General features: G+C 39.3%; 2 protein-coding genes and 1 pseudogene across 2 annotated transcripts; 1 reads left to right on the forward strand and 2 right to left on the reverse strand.

Moving 5' to 3' along the window:
• On the reverse strand, positions 4,839-6,033 carry LOC109131229 (uncharacterized mitochondrial protein AtMg00810-like). The gene is made up of 3 exons (XM_019241922.1): positions 5,991-6,033; positions 5,731-5,846; positions 4,839-5,648 (listed from the first exon to the last, which is right to left on the reverse strand). Exons 1-3 carry the CDS (start codon positions 6,031-6,033, stop codon positions 4,839-4,841), a joined length of 969 nt encoding a protein of 322 aa, XP_019097467.1.
• LOC104772724 lies at positions 16,844-17,191 on the reverse strand (annotated as a pseudogene).
• On the forward strand, positions 25,190-25,603 carry LOC109131377 (RNA-directed DNA polymerase homolog; the record flags this gene model as incomplete). Its single annotated transcript, XM_019242276.1, has 1 exon — positions 25,190-25,603. A coding segment is annotated over one exon (414 nt), but the record flags the coding sequence as incomplete, so codon positions are not given.

Genomic DNA, 26,543 nt, shown 5'->3' on the forward strand with positions numbered 1-26,543 from the left:
AGATGTAATTCAATGGTGCTAAAATTTATCAAAGTCCTTACAAATATTTTTCTATGCTTAAAACAATGCATCACTCTAGATCATCTTCTATCTATTGGCAAAGACTTGCAATCCTATTGAACATCTCTTTCACATTCATTAAAGTGTTTGGTGTGATCTTGCAAATGGAAAACAAATCAAGCTCAATTGGTTTAAGGTAAAGGCTGTTTACAAAGTGGTTGGATATTGGTGTTTCTGGGTGGTTAACTCTCAAATAAAGAGGAATGCTAGACAGTCATGAAACCTATCTAAGACCAAGAATAATTTGGGCATACAAAGCTTAGCTCTTGATGTTCTACCCACCTAAAAGCTTTTCTACCCCTTATTCTCATCTTTCTTATCTTCCTTTTAAACCCAAAAACTCAACCTTATTCAACTCAACCCTTTTTTCTTCTTTACTTATGGTCTTATACCTTTATTTTTATTGAATCTCTAAGGCTGTTCTTGCTTTAAACACTAGCTCATTTTCTTTCTTATTCATTTTTTTGCTATACTCCCAATCTTGTTTGATTCATCTTTACTCTTTTCATTTTGATTCTAGGAGACTATAACAATACTTTCATTCCTTTTTCTTTGAGACTTAGAGCTTATAATTAACTTAACCTTAGAGATTTTTCTTTTCTTTTGACCAAGTAAACCTTTATTTCCCTTCTTATTCTCTCTTGTTCCCAAACTTGAACCCAAATCAACATTCTAACCACCTATTTCTTTCAAAACCAGTCCTATTAGCTAGCTATAAAGATTCCAAGCCTAGCTAAAACAAGAGCCAGTTCTTTGTCATTCTCAATACTCTCAAGATTTCACAACCTATAGCATTATCAAGAAAAGACCTCACTCAACAAATCAATACAAGGCTTGAAAGAAAAGGCTGGGGTTCAAAGGTGTGGCAAGAGATTGGGTTAAACAAAATAGAGTGGCAAATAGAGATAGTTAACCCAAATGAAAGTTCCATGAGCAAGCATTCATAGTCCATATGCAAGATAATTTTAAGATCAAATTAAAGTCCAAATAATATAGAGATGTAACAATTATCAAGCAAGCTTTACACTAGATGAAAATGCTTTCAAGTGACACAATGCTTTTAAGCCTAGATTCTTCATTTTTTTCCCAAAGATTAAACAAGCACCAATGAACTATAAATGAGGGCTTTGGGTTCAATCCTAAAACTCAACCTTTACAAGGAAATTTCATTATTATCCCAAATGCAAATGAAAATGCATACTAAATGCTTCTAGACTCAATCATAAACACAAGAATGAATATGCAAAGCTACATGCATTTGTTTTTGGTTTTTTAAAATTTTCAATTTTTTTTTGATTTTTCTCAAAACATAGCTATTAACAATGCATCACACAAAACATGAAAATCAAACAAAATGTTAGATGGTTAGTCCCTCCCCCAAACTTAATTCACACCGTCTCGGTGTGAGAAAAGTGGAATAGAAACTCCAACAAAACAAAAACGAAATGATATGTATAAGGAAGGAGTGATACCCGTAGTAATGAAGGAGGCCTGAAGAGTGTATCGGAATGAGTGAGATGAATCCATGTATTACCTGGATCATATTCATCGTAGAACCAACCCCTAAACTCTCTCATCCTAATCTCCGCAAAGAGTATCTTCCTCGGTTCATCAAAGCTCACATCTTTGGTGGAGAGTATACTAAGATGTTGTTTGACCATATATTCAACAACCAAATCACCTTCACAATGATCTTCAAATTTTTTCCCAACAACACCTATTATATCTTCATTGCTCTTGGTTGAATAGCTTATGATGATTTCCATGGGTTCAAATTGGTCTTCATATCTTACCACAAGCTTCTCATCAACCGTGCATCCAAGAAGTAATTCAAATTCTTTTATAGACTCTTCGGCTTGTTGGAGGAATACATCCTTGATTTGAACATTCTCCTCAAAAATTCCTCCAATATAATTGGGACTTACCACTTTTGTCGTGAATTCGCAAAGAGGGATGGATTCTTCTTCTTGTTCCTTAATCCATTGTGTTGGCTTGGTTTGGATAGACTTTACATGTGTTGTCTCAATAACTCTTGAACCTTTCATGTAGGAAGACATCTCCTTTCTCCCTGCAAAAGAGAAAACAAAACACCAATGCAACCCAAGTAACAAACAGTGTAAAGTAAATGAATAGTCTCAAGCAAAGATGAAATCCTAATGGTCAAATTGAATGCAAATGGGCAACGGCGCCAAATTGATGTAGTAACTTTTAGTATCAATTATTTATCAATCCACAATTTGCAATCAATCAACACACCAAGAATACACAAAATGCTTAATCTATTCTTTAACAAGTAAAAGTTCTTATGTCACTACTTATCTAATCAAAGTCACTCAAATAAAGTAAACAAGACAATGCAAACTCAAGGCAAACAAACTCAAATAGCAAATATACTGAAAATCAAGAATTAACAAGAGAACCTTGGGCAAGGTAATTGACTTGGGAGATAGCTAATCAATCCTAGATGTCTAAGTAACAATCAAGAACAATCCTATGGCTAGAACACTAATGCAAATCAATTCATTTCCATGATAGAGATCCTATGCTAGTCAAATGATAATCAACAATTTCCAAAGGTAATCACAAGACAAGCATGCATTAAGAACAAGTTCAAATACCACTAAGCACCCTAATCATCAATTTCCATTGGCTAGGAATGCAAAGCTCTTAAAAAGTTTGGTTCAGGAATTTCATCAAACACCTTGTGGGCATGGAAATCCTAAAGTCTAGATTTAAGCTTGATCAAGGCTATCTAGCAATATTATCACTAATCAAGATAGGAAATGCATAAAATAAACCCTAGACATCAAAGATCAACCATCTATCTCCCTAATCTACCAAAGCCCAAAGTTCTTAAAAGATCTACTCACAAATCATTGTGATCACACAAAGGAAAGAGGTTTGTCTTTGTGAAATCATAATAAAAGCTTGTAGATTAAGAGATTAGAAAGACAAATTGCTATTAAAACTGGAAAATCCACCAAAGATTCAACAAAAACCAAGTATGGAAATGCTTAAGAACCCTAGGTGGCTGCTTAACAAAAAACTAATACAAGAGATAAATAAAATAAGATAAGAGATAAGAGATAAGTCTCCACAATTAGGGTTGGAGTATTTATAGGAAAACATAAACTAAACCGGAACAAACCGGATTAAAATTAAACAATTCAGAGAAAACCGGAACAAACCGGGTTTTGGTCTCAAAATGGCACACGATCGACCACTTGATCGACCATTTGGTCGATTGGTCCTCCTTCGTGATCGACCATTTGGTCGATCGGTTGGTCGATCGCTCAAGTCTCCGAAGTCTCGCACCTTGAAGTCTGAATTCCAGCTTGCGTCACGATCGACCATTTGGTCGATTGCTTGGTCGATTGGCCAAATATCCGAAGTCTCGGCTCGCATCACGATCGACCATTTGGTTTATTGCATTGGTCGATCGTTTTGGTCTTTGAAGTCTCTGCTCGCGTCACGATCGACCATTTGGTCGATCGTTTTGTCCTGCGTCCAGTCCGAGAAGTCTGGGAGTGTTTTGATCGACCAAAATGGTCGATTGGTTGGTCGATCGGCTGAAGTCCGAGAATCTGGTGATGGTTGTTCGGCCTTCTTGTCCTCATTTCCATTTCCTTGCAAATTCTTGACTTATTTGGCTCCAAAGCATACTTTCCTTGCGTATCTCCACTCCAACACCTGAAATACCAAACTTGATGCAAAATGCAGCCTAAACAACCTAAATGCTCATGAATATGCACAAAACAATGAAGAATTAAGCTTTAAAACACACATAAAAACACAAGATATCACATTCCCAGAAGCCAAAACCCAGCCATAGCAGCCACGAATAACCATAGAGAACTTAAAGAAACAACCAGATAAGCACCAAATCACATAAAAATAGAGATCTTAGTGTAAGATTAGAAAGAACAAAAGAGTTTCTTGTGTAGCAAGTTGCGATAGAACAAATGAGAGTATAGAGATTGCTTAGAGTGTAATTGGAAAAGTGTAAAGGAGAAGAAGGTTTATTTCTTCTTACTTGATTTAGATCCTAGGTACAAACTAAATATAGACAATTTACAAATGGAATATTCTACTAAGATCCTATGCACAAATACACACAAGGATAGCGACATCTCTTCTAAGTTAGACCTGTGACTTTGACTTAAGCTCCCACTTGCACCACTTGCACCAACTCGCCTAATGGCTCTTTGAGAAGATTCTAGAGGGTTGGCGACCGTTGAAGGCTTCTGTTAATGAGCTGGATTTGTTGGTCCTTCTAACTGTACGGACGGCCCATCTTGGTTCATTGTACGGACGGCCTATCTTGATTCCTTGTACGGACATACGGACATAGACGTGTGAGTTCTCATACTCCCCCTCAAGCTTTGATCGATTAAGCTTGGACTAACGAGCACCCACCTCATTAAAAAAACCATAGTATAGAAAACCACTTGGGAAAAACTATACATAAGGAAAAAAAAGTATAGGTGCCACATTAGGAAAACTCATGGTCGAGTAAGGTCTTTAAGACCAAGCTTCGAGTGAATATACTCACACACTTGCGGACTGGCTGCTTTGGTAAGGATATCGGCTAGTTGTTCTTTGTTGTTGGTGTGGCTTGGAAGAGTGACACCAAGCTGAATCTGTTCTCTCACCTTGTGACAATCAACTTCGATGTGTTTTGTCCTCTCATGAAACACCGAGTTTGTGGCTATGTGAATGGCTGCTTTATTATCACAGTGCATGGTGATAGGTTTTGATGACTCAACTCCAAGATCCTTTTAGAAGGCTTTAAGCCACATCAACTCGGTAGTTAGTTTTCTCATGGCCCTACACTCGGCTTCAGCACTTAATAGCGATACTACTTTTTGTTTCTTGCTTTTCCATGTCACAAGGTTGCCTCCTAAGAATGTGCAATATCCTGTGGTTGATCGACGATCCACACAGTCTCTTGCGTAGTCAGCATCGCAATAGCCCACTAGTTCCGTGTTTTCGTTCCTTCCCATCCAAATGCCTTGCCCTGGTGCACCTTTGATGTACTTGAGGATCCGATTCACCATGTGCCAATGATGTATTGTTGGATTTTTCATGTGCTGGCTCACCTGGTTCACAGCAAAGCAAATATTAGGTCGAGTAATGGTAAGGTATATGAGCTTACCCACTAATCGCCGATATCTTGTAACATCTTCGAATGGAGCTGTCTCAAGCTCCCCCTTTCCTCCTGTCTTATAGCTTTCTTCAAGTGGTGTTGTTACTGCCTTGGTTCCAAGTTTCCCTGCTTCACTTAAAAGATCAAGAGCATATTTCCTTTGTGATAGAAATAAACCCTCATTAGACCTATATATTTCTATCCCAAGAAAATATTTAAGCTCTCCTAGATCTTTGATGGCAAAGACTGATTTAAGAAAGCCTTTAGTTTCTTTAATGCCTACCTTGTCACTTCCAGATATGATGATGTCATCAACATATACTAAAATGACTACAATACCTTTTTCACTTGGTAGTGTGAAGAGGGTGTTATCAGCCTCTGATTTGTGAAAGCCTCTCCCAAGCAATGTGGTACTCAGTTTATGGTACCAGGCTCTTGGTGACTGTTTTAAACCATAGATTGCCTTGTTGAGCTTGAAGACTTTGCCTGGACCAATGGTCTCTTATAAGCCGGGTGGAGGTTGCCTGTACTTCATCCTCGTGTTCGCCTTGCAAGAATGCATTCTTGACGTCCATTTGCCACAGTTCCCAATCCAAGTTGGCAGCCAATGAGAGAACCACATGGACAGTGTGGAGTTTCGCTACCGGAGCAAACGTATCAAGAAAGTCCTCCCCATACGTTTGTGTGAATCCTCGTGCAATAAGTCGCGCCTTATAGCGTTCAATCTCCCCATCACTCTTGTATTTAGTAGTAAAGATCCATCAGGAAGTGACTGCCTTCTTGCCTTTGGGTAAGTAAGCCTCATCCCAAGTGTGGTTTATCTCCATTGCCGTCTTTTCAGCACTAACGGCGTCACACCGCACCTTGTGTTCCTTGGCTTCATCATAAGTTCTTGGTAGCCAGTGTTTGTCCACTTGACCAAGAAAGACTTGGTGTTCCAAAGGAAAGTGAGCTAGAGTGCACACCGCTTGAATAGGATGTGCAACTGCAACATTGTTGTAGAATATGCGAGGAACCTTTTGTAGCCGTTGACTGTGCCTTAAGGGAACAACCTCCCCATGAGCCTGTTGTAACCGTTGACTTCTCTGTAATGGGATAACCTCCCGATCATCATGTGTTTCATCATCATCATCATCATATATAAGTTGCTCATCAGGTTGACTATCCTCCTCTAGTTATTGCTCTTCATTTGACTTGGATGGGTTACTGGAGGTAGGCGGAGTGAGGGTTGCATCTGAGCCATTCGTCTTAGGTTCAACAGGTGAAACACGGTCTCCAGATGAGTTTCGCCCAGCTGATTTGTCGGCGTCCCGATTGTTTCAACACTTAGCCGCTAAAGGATAATATGGAGGTTCTCGGCGCGATCGGATGACGATGCGGATAGGTCACGAAGCTCGTCCCAATTTTTCTTGTCATAGTATCCCCGAGTTTCCACAAACTTCACATCATCAGACACCATGACACGTCTAGACTCAGGATCATAGCATTTGTAGCCTTTTTGAGTTGTAGAGTAGCCGATAAACATGCTTTTGGTACTTTTGGCATCGAGTTTGTCCCTTAATTCACCTGGTTTTAAGACAAAACAAATACATCCAAACACACGTAAGTGATCAAAGGTGGGTTTGTCTTTGTTTAGTACCTCAAATGGAATCCGGTTGATGAGATAGCATGCGGCAAGGACAACATCGCCCCAAAAGCGTTTTGGAACATTTGTGTGAAACATCATGGACCTTGCTACCTCCATGAGATGTCTATTCTTCCTCTCAGCTACACCGTTTTGTTGTGGCGTGTAGGGACAACTTGTTTGGTGAATTATGCCATGTTTGGTAAGGTGTTGCTTGAAGGTATGACTTGTGTACTCCCCACCATTATCTGATATTAAAATACCATTGTTTGCTTTAACAATAATCGAACTAAAACAAGATAAATTAGAAGATGGTCGATTCAAGTCCTCAAGCAAGTATAGATCATCTTTAGTGACTCCCTGGCCAAGCACTTTACTTGTCTCAATATCCTGAAAATATACATCATTAGGCCCAAATATTGCATAACAATTTAAATCAGTGGTTGCTTTCTTAACTGATAAAAGATTTGATGTAAAACTCGGCATATAGAAAGCTTTAGAGGTTTTATCAAACAGTTTTAAGTTTCCAATGCCTTCTACTGGTACCTTATCCCCATTTGCTATAATTACATTTCCACTAGCAGGTTTAATTTCACTAATAAACTTAGAATCACTAATCATGTGATGAGATGCGCTAGAATCAACAATAAGAGGTTTAGTTGGTTTTAAAGCAAGATAAGAGTTACCGGAGGCCTCCTTGAGGGCTTTGATGAGTGCATCAAGGTCTGATTTCCTTACTAGCTTGGAAGAGGCTGCGAGAGCCGTTCCATTTCCTCCGGAGGCTTGCTAGTTTTGTTCGGAAGTTGTTGCTTCTCCCATCATGGTAGCTTGATTAGCTCGTGGTCCTCCACGGTTAGTCATAGGGCGACTTGCTCGGAGATGAGGGTGGAGAATCCAGCACCGTCTCTTAAAATGGCTAACCTTCTTACAATGGTCACAAATAGGTGGATTCTTGTCATCATGCTTGAAATAGCCTTTATTTGCGGAAGCTATCTCCACCTTGTTGGCCGTTACAAGCTCTCCTTTGCTCCCAAACAAACCCATAGAGCCATGTTCCTTCTGGATCTGGCTACAAACATCATCAAGGCTTGGAAGTTTGTCTGACCTCAAGATGTGTTTGATAAGATCGTTGTAAGAGGGATTCAGCGATAGAAGTAGACCAAACACCTTATCTTGTTCTCCCTGCTCGTTTAAGATGGACGGATCGAGGGTGGCCGGTCGGAGCATCTCAAGCTCAGCCCATAGGGACCGAAACTTTCCAAAATGTTTGGTAAACTCCATATCTTCTTGGCTGAGGTTGTTAATGGCCCTCTTGATCTCAAATACTCGGTTTAAATTGGTAGTGTTGCCGAACACATTTTGTAATGTGTCCCATAGATCCTTGGCCGTTTCGCAATACGAGTAGGCTTCAAGTATTGGAGCATCAAGGGAGTTCTGAATGATGGCTAGAACACTTTGGTCTTCTGGAAACCATTTTTCTTCACCACTAGTGGCTACAGCTTTGCCGTCTTCGGTTGGCTCTTCTTTTGGAGCTTCGTTCGATGTAATATAGGTCCAAAGCCCTCGGCCACATAGTGCCGTCTTTGTGGTTCTTGCCCACAACAAGTAGTTCTCTCCTTTGAGTGTAACTGGAACAATCAAGGTTTTAGAACCTTCCATGTCGAAGTGACCGTTGGGTAAAAGCTATTGTCCAATGGATAAATGAAGTGGACTTTCAAAGTAGAAACAGAAGGAGGTTAAAGAGAAAGAAATGGAAGCGGAAGTATTTGGTGGGTGTGAGAATTTAGAATGAGGAGCGTAACCGCTCTGATACCATGTAAGATTAGAAAGAACAAAAGAGTTTCTTGTGTAGCAAGTTACGATAGAACAAATGAGAGAGTATAGAGATTGTTTATAGTGTAATCGGAAAAGTGTAAAGGAGACGAAGGTTTATTTCTTCTTACTTGATTTAGATCCTAGGTACAAACTAAATATAGACAATTTACAAATGGAATATTCTACTAAGATCCTATGCACAAATACACACAAGGATAGCAACATCTCTTCTAAGTTAGACATGTGATTTTGACTTAAGCTCCCCCTTGCACCACTTGCACCAACTCGCCTAACGGCTCTTTGAGCAGATTCTAGAGGGTTGGCGACCGTTGAAGGCTTCTGTTCATGGGCTGGATTCGCTGGTCCTTCTAACTGTACGGACGGCCCATCTTGGTTTGTTGTACGGACGGCCTATCTTGATTCCTTGTACGGACGTACGGACATAGGCGTGTGAGTTCTCATACTTAGCTTAGATAAGCCATGTTGTTAGATAAGCCATGTTGTACGGACAAGGGCTAGCTGTTCACCGGAGGGATTGGATAGTTAACAGTTGGTTTTTATTTTATGGTTCCGTATTTGAGACTATTCTTTTCTAATGTTTCTGTCTAGTTTGATTCACGGTTGCTTTTGGTTGTGTGACTTGTTTTAGGACGTTTCTGGACTGTTTCAGACACGAGGAAAGTCTCTCCTTGTTATATTTTTTTTGTTAGAATCAGCTTGTAAAGGTCAGTGCGTGACCATGAGCTTATCAGAGCGATTGGGTTGTACGACTTGTTTTATGTCGATAATGTGTAGGTGTGGTGAATGTGTTATTGGATGTTCTATTCAATGGCTGATTTTTATGTTTTTATTTCTGGTTGTACTCTTGATTAGCTTGTGTATATAGTTCGTAAATGGGAGGATCGTCTCACTGGGTATTTCTGGTAATACTCACGCATCTCATTGTGTTTGTAGTGCAGGTAATGTGTAGTGTGGAATCAGTTCAATGAGGAGGAGAATTATCTAGGGTCTCGATTGTGTGTTGTTGGTCATGTCATTTATGTTAGAATCTTGTTTAGAAGCATTCTTGGTTACTAGTTTATATTGGTTATGATTGGTATTGTATTTTAATATATTGGAGTTGGTTTGAAATGTCTTCCGCTGTGAATGTTGGATTATTGTTGGTTATTGGTTGGACTGTAATTAAATATTATGGGATATTTACTTATATTATTATTATTATTAAAAAAGGCAGGGTTATTTCAAAATAGATGTAAAACAATATTTACAGGATCCCTTATTAAAAGAGAATAGAAACAAAATTTGAAAACTATATTAAGAAATAAAAATATAGATATATAAATTAAAATCATTATGTGGACTATAATTTCATTGGCATCCTAATCCACTTATGGGTAAGGACACTAATCAAATTTTAGCCCTAGTAGTCTATGGTTAAAATACTAATATACAAATATTGTTTTAACATGATTCAAACTACAGTTTATTCGAATGTTTCAAACCTCTTTAAGTTTTTGTTTCAGTTTCGAAATTAAAATTGATTTTTTTTCGCTTTGCTAATCAGTTTTTGTTATTTTTTTATTTGAGGAATTAGAGCTTAAGCATAGAGATAAAAATCTATATTTATCTGTCTCTTGAGATTGACGAAAAATAATATGTCATTATTTAGAATGAAAAGTAGGAAACTAGTTGTTGTAATTTTGTAACGCGCCACTTCTTAGTGGTCCCCATGTCCCTGTCCATGATCCCACATTTCTTAATGGGCCTCATGCCTCTCACTAGGCCCGTGAGCCCATCTATGTCTGACGGTTGGTTTGCTACGTCAGGGAGGTTTTAAATACTTGTTACCTTCCCTAAAAAATACTACGTGATCTTTCCTGTGTTTTGTCCACACACGCACAGTTCCGAAAGTCATTTCCTAGAAGGTCACCCATCCTGTGAGTACTCCAGTATAAGCAAGCTTAACTGCAGAGTACTCTCAGTACCTTTGACCGAAAAGATAATTGCACTTTGGTGATATAGGTGGCCAAATCAATTCTTTTAAACATCTCTGCATGTCCCTAAAACTAAGGTGTCACAAAATTTAATATATTTTTATATATAGAAATTAAATTCAGTAAACAAAAATATATGTCCTATTAATCTCTGATTTTTGGATTAAATTTCATATGTAATAACTTTTTTTTTTGTTAGAAATACAAAGTTGTGTTACTTATCTTCAAAAAGATTTACTTTGCTTTATTTTTTGTAAAAGTACTGAAGTGGATGTTTCAGATAAAACAAGTGTTACAGCAAAACTATCAAATTTTTAATCAAAATAATTTAAGCGGTTTCTGAGATTGCAACGCAATGACTCCACAATTAGTCCCTCCTCTTCAAATATAGTGTTTGACGGGCAATTACGTCTTGTCTATCATCAATATATTTAATGAGAGTATCGTGACACACTTTTCCTTCTTGAACAAGATCGTGGCAGCAAGAATCATTGATGGTTGCATTTCCAAAAACAACGGCGATTATATTCAAGGCACAATGAGGAAAGATTTTAACAAGACAAGTATCCCATAATGATTTTGTTTCAGATTCGTCGACTGAAACTACAGGAACAAAAGCGCAAACCAAGGCTACAACAATGAATAGCATAGCAATCTGAGAGGTAAATTTAGCCATATGTGCTTATACGTGAAATTTTGGGTTTTCTGGGATGGGTGTCGATCGACACCAAGGTGGTGTCAGTCGGCACCAATATTTCTGGTTTGGCCAGTTCGATTTAATTATCGATTTGGACCGGTTTAGTTTAGGGAAAACCATTGAACCGAGATTTAAAGTGAGAAAACGACCTAGGTCGTGTTTTATTTTGTCTCACGCCGTTTTTGAGAAAACAAAGAGAGAAAAAATGTTCTTGAGCTTTTGGGAGGAGATTGGTGAAATTATTGGCTGTTCTTGAGAGATTTGGAGGTAGGAAGGAGTTAGAAGCTTGCTAGGAAGGGTGGATTCGTTGCTGTTGGTCAGAATCTTCCTGCAAAGAGGTGAGTGCATGACCATGGCTTATCTAAGCTAAGATCTCTAGTTTTTCTGTAATTTGGTGCTTATGTAGTTGTTTCTTTGAGTTCTCTATGGTTATTCTGGGAATGCATTGAGCGGATTGGAGAAGATTGGAGGCGAGATTCGGAGTTTTTGATCGAAGGAAATCGATGCTCGGCATCGGTGTCGATCGACACCAGTTGGGGTGTCGGTCGACACCAAAGCGAGGACGGCTCGAGAATTTTGCGAGTGTCGATCGACACCATGTGGAGGTGTCGGTCGACACAAACTAGGGTTTTCGGGAGTGTCGAGCATGGTGTCGGTCAACACCAGATTGTAAGTGTCGATCGACACCATCAGGTGTCGGTCAACACCCTTCTTTCAGTTACGACGGATGATGCATGCATGCTTTGTTGTTTTATTGATTGTTGTTTGTGGCATGTAGAGATCTTATTGCTTGTGTGTATAGCCTAGTAGATGGGAGGATTGCCTCACTGAGTGTTTATAAAATACTCATGTATCTCAATTTTTGTTTGTGGTGCAGGTAAAGGCAAAGTGTGATCGTGGAATCAAGGCAATGAAGAGGAGGATGTTCTAGGGGCTTGATTGGTTGTTATCCGGCATTGCTAGGTTGCTAGAGTTGGGTCATTAGAAACATTGCTAGGTTGCTGGTTCTATGTTTCATGTTGTTTGGTTATTGGATATTGGTTATGTTTTTAATATTGGTTATATATTATTGGATATTTATTGGATACTGGTATTGGTTATTTTTGCTGTTGAATGTGATTGTGGTTAGGTGGCTAGTGGGTATGGGACCACTAGTTGTAGTTTATTTATTTATCATTATTATTATTATTTATTATTTAAAAAAAACGGGTCAGGTCGTTTCAAAATTGCTGACTATTATTTCTTATATGAAAAGAATGTAATTAAGTGTGTTTTGTATTTGATATTATAGACACAAAGCTACATAAGCTATTTATATGTAATTGAAAATCCAACGTAACTATCATAACATATTACAAAACTAAAATAATTAAGGGCAATTGTCATATATACCACTAAAATACGTTTTTATTCCAAAAATACTACAATTTAGTTTTTTTTTCCAAAAGTACCACTAAAATGTATTTTTTTTTTCAAAAATACGACATAATTGAACTAAAGTTCTAATACTAAAAACCTATTCCTAAATTATAAATACTAAACCCTACCCCTAAAAACTATACCCTAAAACTAAATTTGTCAATCCAAACATAAAAAAATAATTCTACATCCTTAAAATTCAATTTTTTGTGTTTGTGGTAATTTTGAAAAAAAAACGTTTGTGGTATTTTTGGAAAAAAAAAGAAAAGGTGGTATTTTTGAAAAAAAAAAAATTTAGTGGTATTTAAAAGAATTTCTCAATAATTAGTGAGAAAGCGTTTATTTTCTTAGTAAATAAATACACTATGAGCATTTAAATTTCTCTTTTCAATTATTGTTTTTTAAATTATAATGACAAATTTAACACAAGTAAAGATATCTTGTTTAAATGGAGAACGTTGTAATTTTGTCATCCAAACTTCTAAGCCAAATTTTTTAATGAGGTTATATACTAACTGAAATATATAGAGATTTAAATATATTAAACTATTTTTTAGTAGTTTGACATATAAATATATTTTAATTTTAATGTATAGAAACTCTAAGTCACACTAATAAAGTTCTTATTTAAATGGCAATGAAATCCCACAAGTATGTTTCTATTACAACATTTCAATATAACTATTTTCAAAACAAGAATCTGAGATTCACTGGAGTTGTATATATAAAATTTGCAACATATTTTTTGAAATCATATTGATAAGTTTGAAAAAATGAATATATTATAGGTCGATGACTAAGAATTACAAAAAAATTCTTTTTTGTAAGCTGGAGAAAATATTTTCTTAAAATATGTAACGCCTGTGTCCCGAAAATATGAATATTTGATTTTCATATCAGGAATTGAAGTTAATTTGGTTCAATTACTGTTGGTTTATTAACCTGATCGATTTATTGATTAAGCAAAAAGATGGTTTAATCAATTATTAATTTAGCTAATTTCTTGTTTAATTATATTAAACTAAGGAGGCCCTAATTTTTCTCCACAAAGATCGACGCTTCTCTTCTCCTTTAGTTGTAGAGGTTTGTCGCCACTGTTCCTCAGAGAGAAGGAGATATGGTCGTGGGGAGTGGCAGAGAGAAATAAAGAGAGTTAGCTTGACTTTAGAGTGAAGGCAAAATAAGCAGAATTGTTAGGTTTTAGGAGAAAAAGAGTTCGACTGCTCAAATCGTACGCAAAGATATCAAAATATAGTAGAGTTATTTCCAAGCCTTTTATCGACAGTCTCCTTTTTACAGAAGCGGATTTGAGCTTAAACTCGATGAGTTATTGGAGGTTTCGTAAGATACGTTTTCTCATACGCGAATTGGGACCATCAGGGATTGTAACTGAGATCTTGGTCTCCAATGGTTTCTGATTCTCACGAGATTTTGTGAGAAACTTTTTCACGTCAAGGGCTAGCTGTTCACCGGAGAGATTGGATAGATAACAGTTCGTTTTTATTTTAGGATTTCGTCTTTGAGACTATTCTTTTCTGATGTTTCTGTCCAGTTTGATTCAAGGTTGCTTTTGGTTGTGTGACTTGTTTTAGGACGTATCTTGACTGATTCAGACGCGAGGAAAGTCTCTCCTTGTTATATTTTTTTGTTAGAATCAGCTTGTAAAGGTGAGTGCGTGACCATAGGTTTGTGAGAACAAGTCTAGAGATGCATAGGTTTGATTGATTCTTGCCATGAGAGTGGAAGAAACTTGTCTTAGATTTATATGTCTAGAGATTAGCTCAAAGCTTTGCTTGAGATTTGTTGGCCAAAGTGTGATAACCTCATTCATTAGTCTAGCCCATGAATCCCTCCTCAAGGCCTTCTTTGTTTATTGATTTTTAAGTATTAATCCTGTTGCTTGCTTGTTGTTTGATTCGTTTTTGCATTGCTCTGTTTTTATTGTGTAGCTCTGTTTCCCGGATTTATCTAGCTCGACCCTGCACTCGATCTACACTCGATCGAGTGCTAGCTCGAGTTCATCCCCAGAACTCTTGTTTATGATTTGTTGTTGTTCTGTCTTATCTCTAGTATCATTCTATTTGCATTTCTGTTTCATTTACTCATTGTCCTGTTCATTATTGTCTTGCATTAGTTCATTAGCATAGTTTCCATTTCTGTTCTTGGTTCATAACCACTTCAATCATTCTGTTCTATTTGCATTTAGCTCTTAGTTCTTGTAGTTTACTTTCTACATTTTACTTTTTCATATTAGGATTGTTAGTGACAAACAATCTTTACATTTGGCTTAACTTAGATTCATATACATATCTTAATTTTTCACAAACACTCATTTAGGATTGACACCTCTTATACTGCAACTGCATAAGGAGAATTGAAACACCCATCCATCCATTCCATATCTCACCATTGCATACATTCATCACCCACACCAAAGACTTGTTTTATGTCGATGATGTGTAGGTGTGATGAATGTGTTATTGGATGTTCTATTCAATGGCTGGTTTTTTATGTTTTTATTTGTAGTTGTACTCTTGATTTGCTTGTGTATATAGTTCATAGATGGGAGGATCGTCTCACTGGATATTTCTGGTAATACTCACGCATCTCATTGTGTTTGTAGTGCAGGTAAGTGTAGCGTGGAATCAGTAAGATGAGGAAGAGAATGATCTAGGGTCTCGATTGTGTGTTGTTGGTCATGTCATTTATGTTAGAATCTTGTTTAGAAGCATTCTTGGTTAGTAGTTTATATTGGTTATGATTGGTATTGTATTTTAATATATTGGAGTTGGTTTGATATATCTTTCGCTGTGAATGTTGGATTATTGTTGGTTATTGGTTGGACTCTAATTAAATATTATGGGGTATTTACTTTTATTATTATTATTATTATTATTATTATTATTATTATTATTATTATTATTATTATTATTATTATTATTATTATTATAATTATAAAAAGGTCGGGCTGTTTCAAAATAGATGTAAAATAATATTTAAATGATCCCTTATTAAAAGAGAATAGAAACAAAATTTGAAAACTATATTAAGAAATAAAAATATAGATATATTTATTAAAATCATGGAAAAATAAGAAACAAATTAAAGGTGAGTAAGGTTAATGGTTATGTGGACTATATTTTCATTGGCATCCTAATCCACTTGTGGATAAGGACACTAATCAAACTTTAGCCCTAGTAGTCTATGGTTAAAATACTAATATACAAATATTGTTTTAACATGATCCAGACTACAGTTTATTCGAATATTTCAAACCTCTTTAAGTTTTTGTTTCAGTTTCGAAATTAAAATTGAAATTTTTTTCGCTTTGCTAATCAATTTTTGTTATTTTTTATTTGAGGATATAGAAATTAAGCATAGAGATAAAAAAAAAATATATTTACCAGTCTCTTGAGATTGACCAAAATAATATGTCATTATTTAGAATGAAAAGTAGGAAACTAGTTGTTGTAATTTTGTAACGCCCCGACCGCCACCTCTTAGTAGTCCCCATGTCTAGTCTCTATCCATGATCCCACCTTTCTTAATGGGCCTCATGCCTCTCACTAGGCCCATGAGCCCATCTATGTCTGACGGTTGGTTTGCTACCTTTCCGTCCCTAAAAATTACTACATAATCTTTCCCTGTATTTTTTCTTCACTCGCACAGTTCCAATAGTCATTTCCTAGAAGGTCACCCATTCTGTGAGTACTCCAGCATAAGCAAGCTTAACTGCAGAGTACTCTCCGTACCTTTGACCGAAAAATAATTGCACTTTGGTGATATAGGTGGCCAAATCAATTCTTTCAAAAATCTCTGCATGTCCCTAAAACTGGGGCGTCACAAAATTTAATATATTTATATATATATAAATTGAATTTAGTAAACAAAAATATATGTCCTATTAATCCTGATTTTTGGATTAAAATTCATATGAGATAATTTTTTTTTTTGGTCAGAAATACAAAGTTGTGTTACTTATCTTCAAAAAGATTTACTTTGTTTTAGTTTTTGTAAAAGTACTTCAGTGGATATTTCGGATAAAACAATTGTTACAGCAAAACTATCAAGTTTTTAATCAAAACAATTTAAGCTGTTTTTGAGATTGCAACGCAATGACTCCACAATTCGTCTCTCCTCTTCAAATATAGTGTTTCACGAGCAATTAGGGCTGGTCTGTCAGCAATATATTTAATGAGAGTATTGTGACACACTTTTCCTTCTTAAACAAGATCGTGGCAGCAAGAATCATTGATGGTTGCATTTCCAAAAACAATGGCGATTGTATTCAAGGCACAATGAGGAGATATTTTAACAAGACAAGTATCCCATAATGATTTTGCTTCAAATTCATCGAGTGAAAATACAGGAACAAAGGCGCAAACCAAGGCTACAACAACGAATAACATAGCAATCTGAGAGGTAAATTTAGCCATATGTGCTTATACGTGAAATTTACTAACTTTTATGTCTTATATGAAAAGAATGTAATGAAGTGTGTTTTGTATTTGATATTATAGACACAAAGCTACATAATCTATTTATATGTAATTGAAAACCCAACGTAACTATCATAACATATTACAAAACTAAAATAATTAATGAGAAATAGTTTATTTTTTTAGTAAATAAATACACTATGAACATTTAATTTTTTTTCAATTATTTTTAAAAAATTATAATGACAAATTTAATACAAGTAAAGATATATTGCTTAAATGGAGAACGTTGTAATTTTGTTTTAAACCATCCAAACTTCTGTAACATCTGTGAACCAAATATTGCATTCTTGGTCTGAGTGTCGATCGACACCCTTGGTGTATCGATCGATACCATGAATTCCGGTTTCGACAGGTTTGTTTTAATTGCTGTTTAGTTCGGTTTGGTTCAATTAGAAATCCCTAAACCGCATTTATAAGAGAGGAAGCGACGAAAGTGAGGGTTTTGGGGTTTGTCTTGTCGCTGTTAAGTGAGGAAAGAGAGAAGGAAGAGAGAAAACGTTGGAGAGTGTTCCTGAGAGATTTAGGCTTGTTCTTGGTGGTTTTTGGTGAGATTTGTAGCTGTGAAAGGGAGAGTTGTTGCTGGGAACGAAGGAGAAGCTTGTGAAGGTGTTGTTTCCACCCTTTCTCAACCCAATCTTCCTGCAAAAGAGGTGAGTGCTTGACCATGGCTGATCTAAGCCTGAGATCTCTTTTGTTTGGTTGTTCTTTGTCTATTTGTGGTGTTGCTTGCTTGGGTTTGTTGTATTTGTGGTTCCCATAGGTGTCCGAGGTGTTTGGGAGAGTTTGAGACGGTTTCATGATGATTTGAAATCGAGGATCGACGTTTGGATTCATCCAGTTCGCGTCTGCAGTTGGTGTCAGTCGACACCAGCATGGTGTCGGTCGACACCGTGTTGTGCTAGCGTCGATCGACACCAATCTTAACCGATGATGAGTTTTGTCTGGTTTGATGTATTGATTGTGTTTATTTGTTTAGCTTAACAATGGAATCTCAGTTGCTTGTTTGTATAGCCCAATAGATGGGAGGATGGCCTCACTGATTGTTTATAACAATACTCATGCATCTCAATATGTGTTTGTGGTGCAGGTAAAGGCAAAGTGTAATCGTGGAATCAAGGCGATGAGGAGGAGGATGTTCTAGAGACTTGATTGATTGTGGTTTAGCTCTTGTTAGGTTGCTAGTGTTGAGTTGATAGAACATTGTAGGATGTTGGAACCTGGTTATTTCATTGTTGGTTATCGATTATTGCATTGTTGGTTATGGGATTGTTATTGTTGGAAATCTTATTGGTTTAATGGAATGTTTTTGTTATCCGCTGTTGTTGATTTGCTAGGTTTTTAGTGGGTATGGGAGCACTAGTGAATTGATATTATTGATAAAAAAAAAAAACGGGAAGGGTTGTTTCATTTTGGTATCAGAGCCCTTACAATGCAATTTTCGTTTATCTATGCTTTCATGTTTTCTTTAATGAGTTCCGAGTAGTGAAGTAAAGTGTCTAGGGATGGGATAGATGATTTTGTGTTCTTGATCGGTTAGGATGTCTTAGTTTGATTGTTTATGTTTTATAAATTTCCTTTTAGATTGGTGTTCTTAATGCTGTCAACAAACCGAGAGGGTGAGATTAGATCTAAGGTGTTTTACCATCGAGAGGTGTAGATGAAATCCTTGAATCAACCAATGCTAGAGATTTACTCACTTACCTAAGAGATTATATGAGTAAGGGGTTTATTGTCAATAATGAATCGATTCGTATTGCCTGTTTGGTCATGTTTCTCCAACGAGAGTTGGGTAGGGGAGTGATCAAGGTTGATTGTTTCTATCACGAGAGTGTTTAAACAGGGTTTCAGAGATTCATTGTTTAGGAAATATTTGCTTGAGGCATGTAAGACATCTGTATTGGTCAGGAACACTTAGGAGTCGATTACCCCATCCTTAGAAGCTTTCGTATCTTAATTGTTTGCATTTTTATTCCTTACTCGATCCCTTACCCAAACAGGTACACGATCACTTGCTTCGAGTAACCGTTTGAGCTATTCATACTCATTTTGCGTACTCGATCACTCCACCCGATCCTGTACTCGAATGCTTGCATCGAGCGCTTAGGTCGTGTGGTTTCTTTTTTATATTCTTTCTTTTATTATTTTAGGATTGTTAGACAAAACCATTTTATTGCTTGGCTTGACTTGCTTGCTTCTGATTGCATCCTATCTGCTAGCATAACAACCATTTGGATTGATAATACTTTGTACTACAACTGCATAGGGAATTGATACCCTGGGTGAAAATCATGTTATCAATTTGGCGCCGTTGCCATTTGGTTGAATTTAATTTGCTATGTTTAGGATTTCAGCACTTGCTAGATCAAGTTCTATTATACACTTTGGTTCGGTACTGACCTGTTTACTTTCATGTTTGTTTGTTTTGAATCTCAGGTACAACCCGAGCACCCATCTGACCTGTCACTCGATCACCTGGATCGGGTTGACCTTCGTGTACTCACTCGGTCACCTACTTGTGCATGCAAACACGATCCAAGGGTAGCCAAAACTTGTGTCCTTTCATCGACAACATCGACAGACCAAGGTTACTTCGTCCACAACAAGTTCAACAACCGCAACCAGCAACAATTGAGGAGACAATGAACAATCAGAATGGTCCACCAGCTCCTCAAGCAAGGACCAACATAGGAGCAGGGGATGCTCCATCTACTCATACTCAAAGGAATGGCATTGTGCCACCTGCTGTCCAGAACAACAATTTTGAGATCAAGAGTAGTCACATCCAGATGATACAAAGCAACAAGTTTCATGGATTGCCAATGGAGGACCCATTGGATCATCTGGATGAATTTGATAGGCTCTATAGCCTCACCAAGATAAATCGAGTTAGTGAGGATGACTTCAAACTCTGGCTTTTCCATTCTCTTTGTGAGACAAAGCCCACTATAGGAGAAACCACTCCCCAAGGAGTCCATCAACACTTGGGAAGCGTGCAAGAAGGCATTTCTAGCCAAATTCTTCACCAACTCCAGAACTGCAAGACTGCGAAATGACATTTCCAGCTTTGTTCAGACGAACAATGAGACGTTCAGTGAAGCTTGGGAACATTTCAAGGGATACACTACCAGATGTCCTCATCATGGCTTCAGCAATGCTTCATTGCTAAGTACACCATACAGAGGAGTGGTCCCTAAGATACGGATGTTGCTGGACACCACAAGCAATGGTAACTTCCTTAACAAGGATGACTTGACTGCCAAGTATGATTTGCTCAACACTAAGCTCAGGTGCCTAGAGGGGCATCACAACAACCAACCACCTCCAAAGATCAACCAGCTTCCAGGTAAAGCTGTTCAGAACCCAAAGGATTATGCCACTGCCTAGGCTATTTTCCTTGATGATGATTACGACGACTACCTCACTGAGGATAGTGATGTTCAGGGCGGGGAGGATATGGATAATTATGGGATAAATGAGGCCAAGTACTACATATCCGAGTATGAATCCGAGCCTTCACCCGAGGAGACTGATCGAGTTGATGATCAAGCACTGGCTTGAGATTCCCAAACCGAAGAACCACCTAAGGCAGAACCCGATGACTCACCCGATGATGGTGATAAGATGAAACATCGAGTAGATGTTCAGATGAGAGATCAACCTCAACTGCCTGTAGCAGAAAAGGGGTACTAGAGGAAAGATTCAATGCTGCTCTTGACATCCAACTGGAGGCGCTTGCAGTGCTTATGGCCAAGCGTAAAGCTCCACCTCCTAAGCTCTTGCCACCACACGAACTTCAAGAGGAAATCACCAAGGAGGCAGCTAAGCTGGAGATTGAAGTTAAGGAAGCTGTCAAGGAGATTGGGTATGAAATTCTCAGGAGTGAAGTATGCTTAGATCCTAAGCTGCAAATCGAGGAGAAATTTGAGGATCCTGGGTCTTTACTTTGCCATGCTCGATAGGACTTCGGATTTTAAAACATTTCTTGTGCGATCTGGGAGCTTCAGTCAGTATCATGCCACTGTCAGTTGCCAACAAGATGGGTTTCAGCAGTTTTAAACCGAGTAGTCTGTATTTGGTTCTAGCTGATAGAACAATCAGACATCCGATTGGGATCCTGGAATATTTGCCTCTCAGGATTGGAAGAGTGGAAGTCCCTACTGATTTTATGATCCTTGATATGGATAAGGAACCAGACGATCCACTGATCCTAGGGAGATCATTCTTGGCAACAGTAGGTGCAATGATTGAGGTGAAACAAGAAAAGATCAGAACTGAGCATGGGGAGCATTTCAAGATGTAGTTTGATGTCAAGAAATGAATTAAAAGGCCAACCATTGATGGTCAAGTCTTTTCCACTAAGACAAAGCAGAGAAAATTCAAGCATCTTGAAGAAGTCAACACTACATTTGCTGTGGAACCTGGACAAGACTTGGAAAATCCATTGAATCAGCCTGCTACAGTGGAGAGGATTCCAGAACCTCTCCCTCCTAAATCCCATGCTTAAAGAGCATGAAGAGTCAAGCTTAGTGACTGTAACACCCGCAAACCATTTTTTTGGTAGTTTTGTGAGGGTGTCGATCGACACCACAGGAGGTGTCGTTCGACACTGGTTGTTGTTGGTTTGATCGGTTCGATTTTAATCGTTCGATTTGGACCGGTTTGGTTTAGGAAAAACAATTAAACCGAGTTATTTATGTGTTTGGTCGACATAAGAGTTTTGGAAGGAGTGTTGGTCGCCGTTTCTCTTGTGTTTGTGAGAAAAGAGAGAAATAAGAGTTCTTGAGCTTTTGAGAGAGAGATTGGTGAGATTCCTTGCTGTTCTTGCGAGATTTAGAGCTAGGAAGGATCTAGAGGCTTGCTAGGAGGGTTGGATTCGTTTCTATTGGTCTGAATCTTCCTGCAAAGAGATGAGTGCACGACCATGGCTAATCTAAGCCTTTGATTCCTTGTTCTTGCTTGTGTGTTGTTGTTTTGTGTGTTTTTTCTTGCAGGGATTGGTTGATACAGGTTCCTATGGACGTATTTGGCTTGGGTTATGAGTATTGGGCGATTTGGAGGAGGTTGGGAGCGAGATTCGACTCTCGGCTTCGAGAGGATCGCGATTGTAGAAGGAGTGTCGATCGACACCACTTGGTGTCGGTCGACACCAGCAAATTGAGCATCGATCGAAACTGTGGGGTAGTGTCGGTCGACACCAAGAGCCAGTGTCGATCGACACTTGGCTGGTGTCGGTCGACACCTCCCTTCCAGCGAGACGATGTTTGATTTCCTAGTTTGTATGTTTTGTTTGTTGTTTGTTTGGAACATTGGAATCACTATTGCTTGTGTGTATAGCCCAGTAGATGGGAGGATTGCCTCATTGAGTGTTTATCAAATACTCATGCATCTCAATTTGTGTTTGTGGTGCAGGTAAAGGCAAAGTATGATCGTGGAATCAAGGCAATGAAGAGGAGGGTGTTCTAGGGACTCGATTGAATGTTGTCTGGCATTGCTAGGTTGCTAGAGTTGAGTCATTAGAAACATTGCTAGGTTGTTGGTTCCATGTTTTCTGATGATTGGTTATTTGGATATTGGCTATGTCTTGATTATTGGTTATTTATATTTATTAGTTATTTATTGGATATTTGTATTGTTATTCCGCTGTTGATTGTGATTGTGCCTAGGTGGCTAGTAGGTATGGGACCACTAGTTGTAGTTTAATTATTGTATTACTATATTTATTATTTATTATTTAAAAAAAAAGCTCGGTCCTTTCATTTTGGTATCAGAGCCCTTACGGTTTTAGGTTTTGGTTCACTAGGTTTCGGTTGTGATGTTTGGGATTGCATGTCTTGATTGATTATGTGAGTTAGTCAATTGTGTGTGGCATGGAGTCCTAGAACATCCTCTTCGAGCCGATTGTGTGATTCCACGGTGAGTTTATGTTTCTGTGTTATAATAGAAATTGTTTGCTTAGTCTTCTGTTCATGGTAGTGCAGATGGTTAGAGATGGTGCTGTTGCTGGTCGTGGTCGTGGACGCGGACGTGGTCGTGGAAGCGGACGTGGTCGTGGTAGGGGTAGAGTCCCAGAGGTTAGTGAGACCGAAGACCAGAGTGTGACAGCTGAGGGTGTTGGCGAGTTGCAGGGTGTTCCGGGGGATTCAGTGAGTGTGGCCGGAGGGGGCGGTGTTGATGCTCCAGTAGCCGGTGATGCTAGGGTCCCGGGTGTGGGAGTCCCAGCGGGTGGAGTCCCTAGTGCTGACTTTGCGGCTATGCTAGCACAGGTGTTAGAGCGGTTACCACCAGTGGTACCGGCTCATGCTCAGGTAGTGCCACCAGTGGTGGCGGAGGAGCGGCAGCCAGTGGCTGCAGATGCAGGAGTTCATGGACGTTATTTGTCTATGCTCAAGGAGATGAGGGGTCTTTTCACTAAGAAGTTTTTGGGTGGTACAGACCCTACTGTAGCAGATGCGTGGAGGACGAGTGTGGAACGTAACTTCCATACTCTGAGATGTCCTGAGGAGTTTTGGGTGGACATAGGGGTCCACCATTTGAGTGGTGATGCTGAGTTGTGGTGGAGATCAGTGGCTGCTCGGAGAGTGCAGCGGGAGATGACTTGGGCTGAGTTCGTCTTGGAGTTCAACCGCAAGTATTTTCCTAGAGAGGCATTGGATCGGTTGGAGGTGCAGTTCCTTCAGTTGTCTCAGGGGATACGGTCAGTGCGAGAGCTGGACTTGGAGTTCAGTCGACTTCTTTCTTATGGGGTTGGGCTATGGAGCCTGAGGAGGCCCAGATCAGGAGGACGATATCACTGTTAAGGGCGGAGTGGTGCGAGTTGCTTCAGTTGTCGGAGCAAGGATCACAAGGTTGCTAGTTGTCCAAAGAGGAATGCTCCGACGGCAGCGGCTCTTGTATGCTATCATTGCAGGGAGCCAGGGCATATCAGGCCCATGTGTCCCAATTTGCTACCGGTGGCAGTGGCAGCGTTGCAGCAGGTGCAGCCTAGAGGTCAGCAGGTGGCACGGATTGAGCAGGCGCCACGGGTTGACACGACTGTAGAGACTGGTGGAACCAGTGCCGGAGCGATCACATGTATAATTTCTGGTACGTAAACTTCGTGAATTTTAGTAGGTTCAGATTTTATATTTTTCCTGTGATAAAGTGTTAGGTTCTCAACACATGAGGTTTGTGTAGGGATCTTGTTGGTGGGCGGGTTTAAGTCCCATGTTATGTTTGATTCTGGCTCTTCTCACAGCTTCATTACTCTGGAGTGTGCATAGAGCGCGGGGATCAGAGGGGATCCCAGAGAGCGTACAGGAGTTGTCAGAGTTGCGGGAGGCAAGTTCTTGAGAGTTATTGGACGAGATAGAGGGATTGATATTCAGATCGCAGGAGAGTCGTGGCAAGCGGATTTGCTTATAAGTCCAGTGGAGTTGTATGATGTTATTCTTGGGATGGATTGGTTGCATCGGCATATGGTGCATTTGGATTGCCATCGGGGTAGAGTGGATTTTGAGCGTCCAGGAGGGAAGTTGGTTTTTCAGGGTATTAGACCGACTTCGGGGAGTCTCGTGATCTCAGCCATTCAGGCTGGGAAGATGATCGATAAGGGCTGTGAGGCTTATTTGGTTACTATATCTATGCCAGAGTCAGTGGGGAAGTCTACGGTTAGCGGGATTCCGGTAGTGGAGGATTTTGAGGATGTGTTTCAGTCTTTGCAGGGATTACCACCATCTTGGTCTNGTAGTTTCTAGCAGCGGGAGATGGGTTTCTAGGTCACATTGTGTCTGCAGATGAGGTTTCTGTAGATACATAGAAGATTCAGGCTATCAGGGATTGGCCTAGACCGCAGAATGTCACAGAGATTNGAGTAAGGGATTCATCCGTCCTAGTGTATCACCGTGGGGAGCGCCGGTGATGTTTGTCAAGAAGAAGGATGGGAGTTTCCGCTTGTGCATTGATTATCGGGGTTTGAATCGGGTTACTGTGAAGAACAAGTACCCTCTTCCCATGACTGATGAGTTGTTGGATCAGTTGAGGGGTGCTACTTGGTTCTCTAAGGTAGATCTGGCGTCAGGTTATCATCATATACCGATAGATGAGGCAGATGTGAGGAAGACTGCTTTCAGGACGAGGTATGGGCATTATGAGTTTGTGCTGATGCCTTTCGGGTTTACTAACGTGCCAGCAGCGTTTATGAGATTGATGAACAGCATGTTTCAGGAGTTTATGGACGTGTCTGTCATCATTTTCATCGACGATATCCTAGTTTATTCTAAGAGTCCTGAGGAGCATACAGTTCATTTGAGGGCGGTTCTGGAGAAGCTGCAGGAGCAGAAGTTGTTTGCCAAGTTGAGCAAGTGTAGTTTTTGGCAGCGTGAGATGGGTTTTCTGGGTCACATTGTTTCTGTAGAGGGGGTTTCGGTAGATCCGGAGAAGATTCAGGCTATCAGGGATTGGCCTAGACCGCAGAATGTCACAGAGATTAGGAGTTTCCTTGGTTTGGCAGGTTACTATAGGAGGTTTGTGCAGGGTTTTGCAAGTAGAGCACGCCCTATGACTAAGTTGACAGGGAAGGATGTTCCTTTTGTTTGGTCACAGGAGTGTGAGGAGGGCTTTGAAAGCCTTAAGGAGATGTTGACTACTACACCAGTGTTGGCTTTGCCTGAGCAGGGAGAAACCTATGTGGTTTATACTGATGCATCTAGAGTTGGTTTGGGGTGTGTGTTGATGCAGCATGGGAAGGTGATTGCCTAAGCTTCGCGGCAGTTGCGGAAGCATGAGGGCAACTATCCTACTCATGATTTGGAGATGGCTGCTGTAGTTTTTGCCCTGAAGATTTGGAGATCATAACTTTATGGTGCAAAGGTACAGTTGTTTACAGATCATAAGAGCCTGAAGTATATATTCACTCAGCCTGAACTGAATTTGAGATAGAGGCGGTGGATGGAGATTGTGGCGGATTCNTATCGGGGTTTGAATCGGGTTACTGTGAAGAACAAGTACCCTCTTCCCATGACTGATGAGTTGTTGGNTTGTGGCGGATTCTGATTTGGAGATAGCCTATCACCCTGGTAAGGCTAACACGGTTGCAGACGCTCTGAGTCGGAAGAGGGTAGCTTTGGCTCAGGAGCAGGACATANTCAGGACGAGGTATGGGCATTATGAGTTTGTGCTGATGCCTTTCGGGTTTACTAACGTGCCAGCAGCGTTTATGAGATTGATGAACAGCATGTTTCAGGAGTTTATGGACGTGTCTGTCATCATTTTCATCGACGATATCCTAGTTTATTCTAAGAGTCCTGAG

The sequence above is a fragment of the Camelina sativa genome, chromosome 20 (genome assembly GCF_000633955.1).
Source record: "Camelina sativa cultivar DH55 chromosome 20, Cs, whole genome shotgun sequence".
In the NCBI taxonomy this organism is placed as follows: domain Eukaryota; kingdom Viridiplantae; phylum Streptophyta; class Magnoliopsida; order Brassicales; family Brassicaceae; genus Camelina; species Camelina sativa.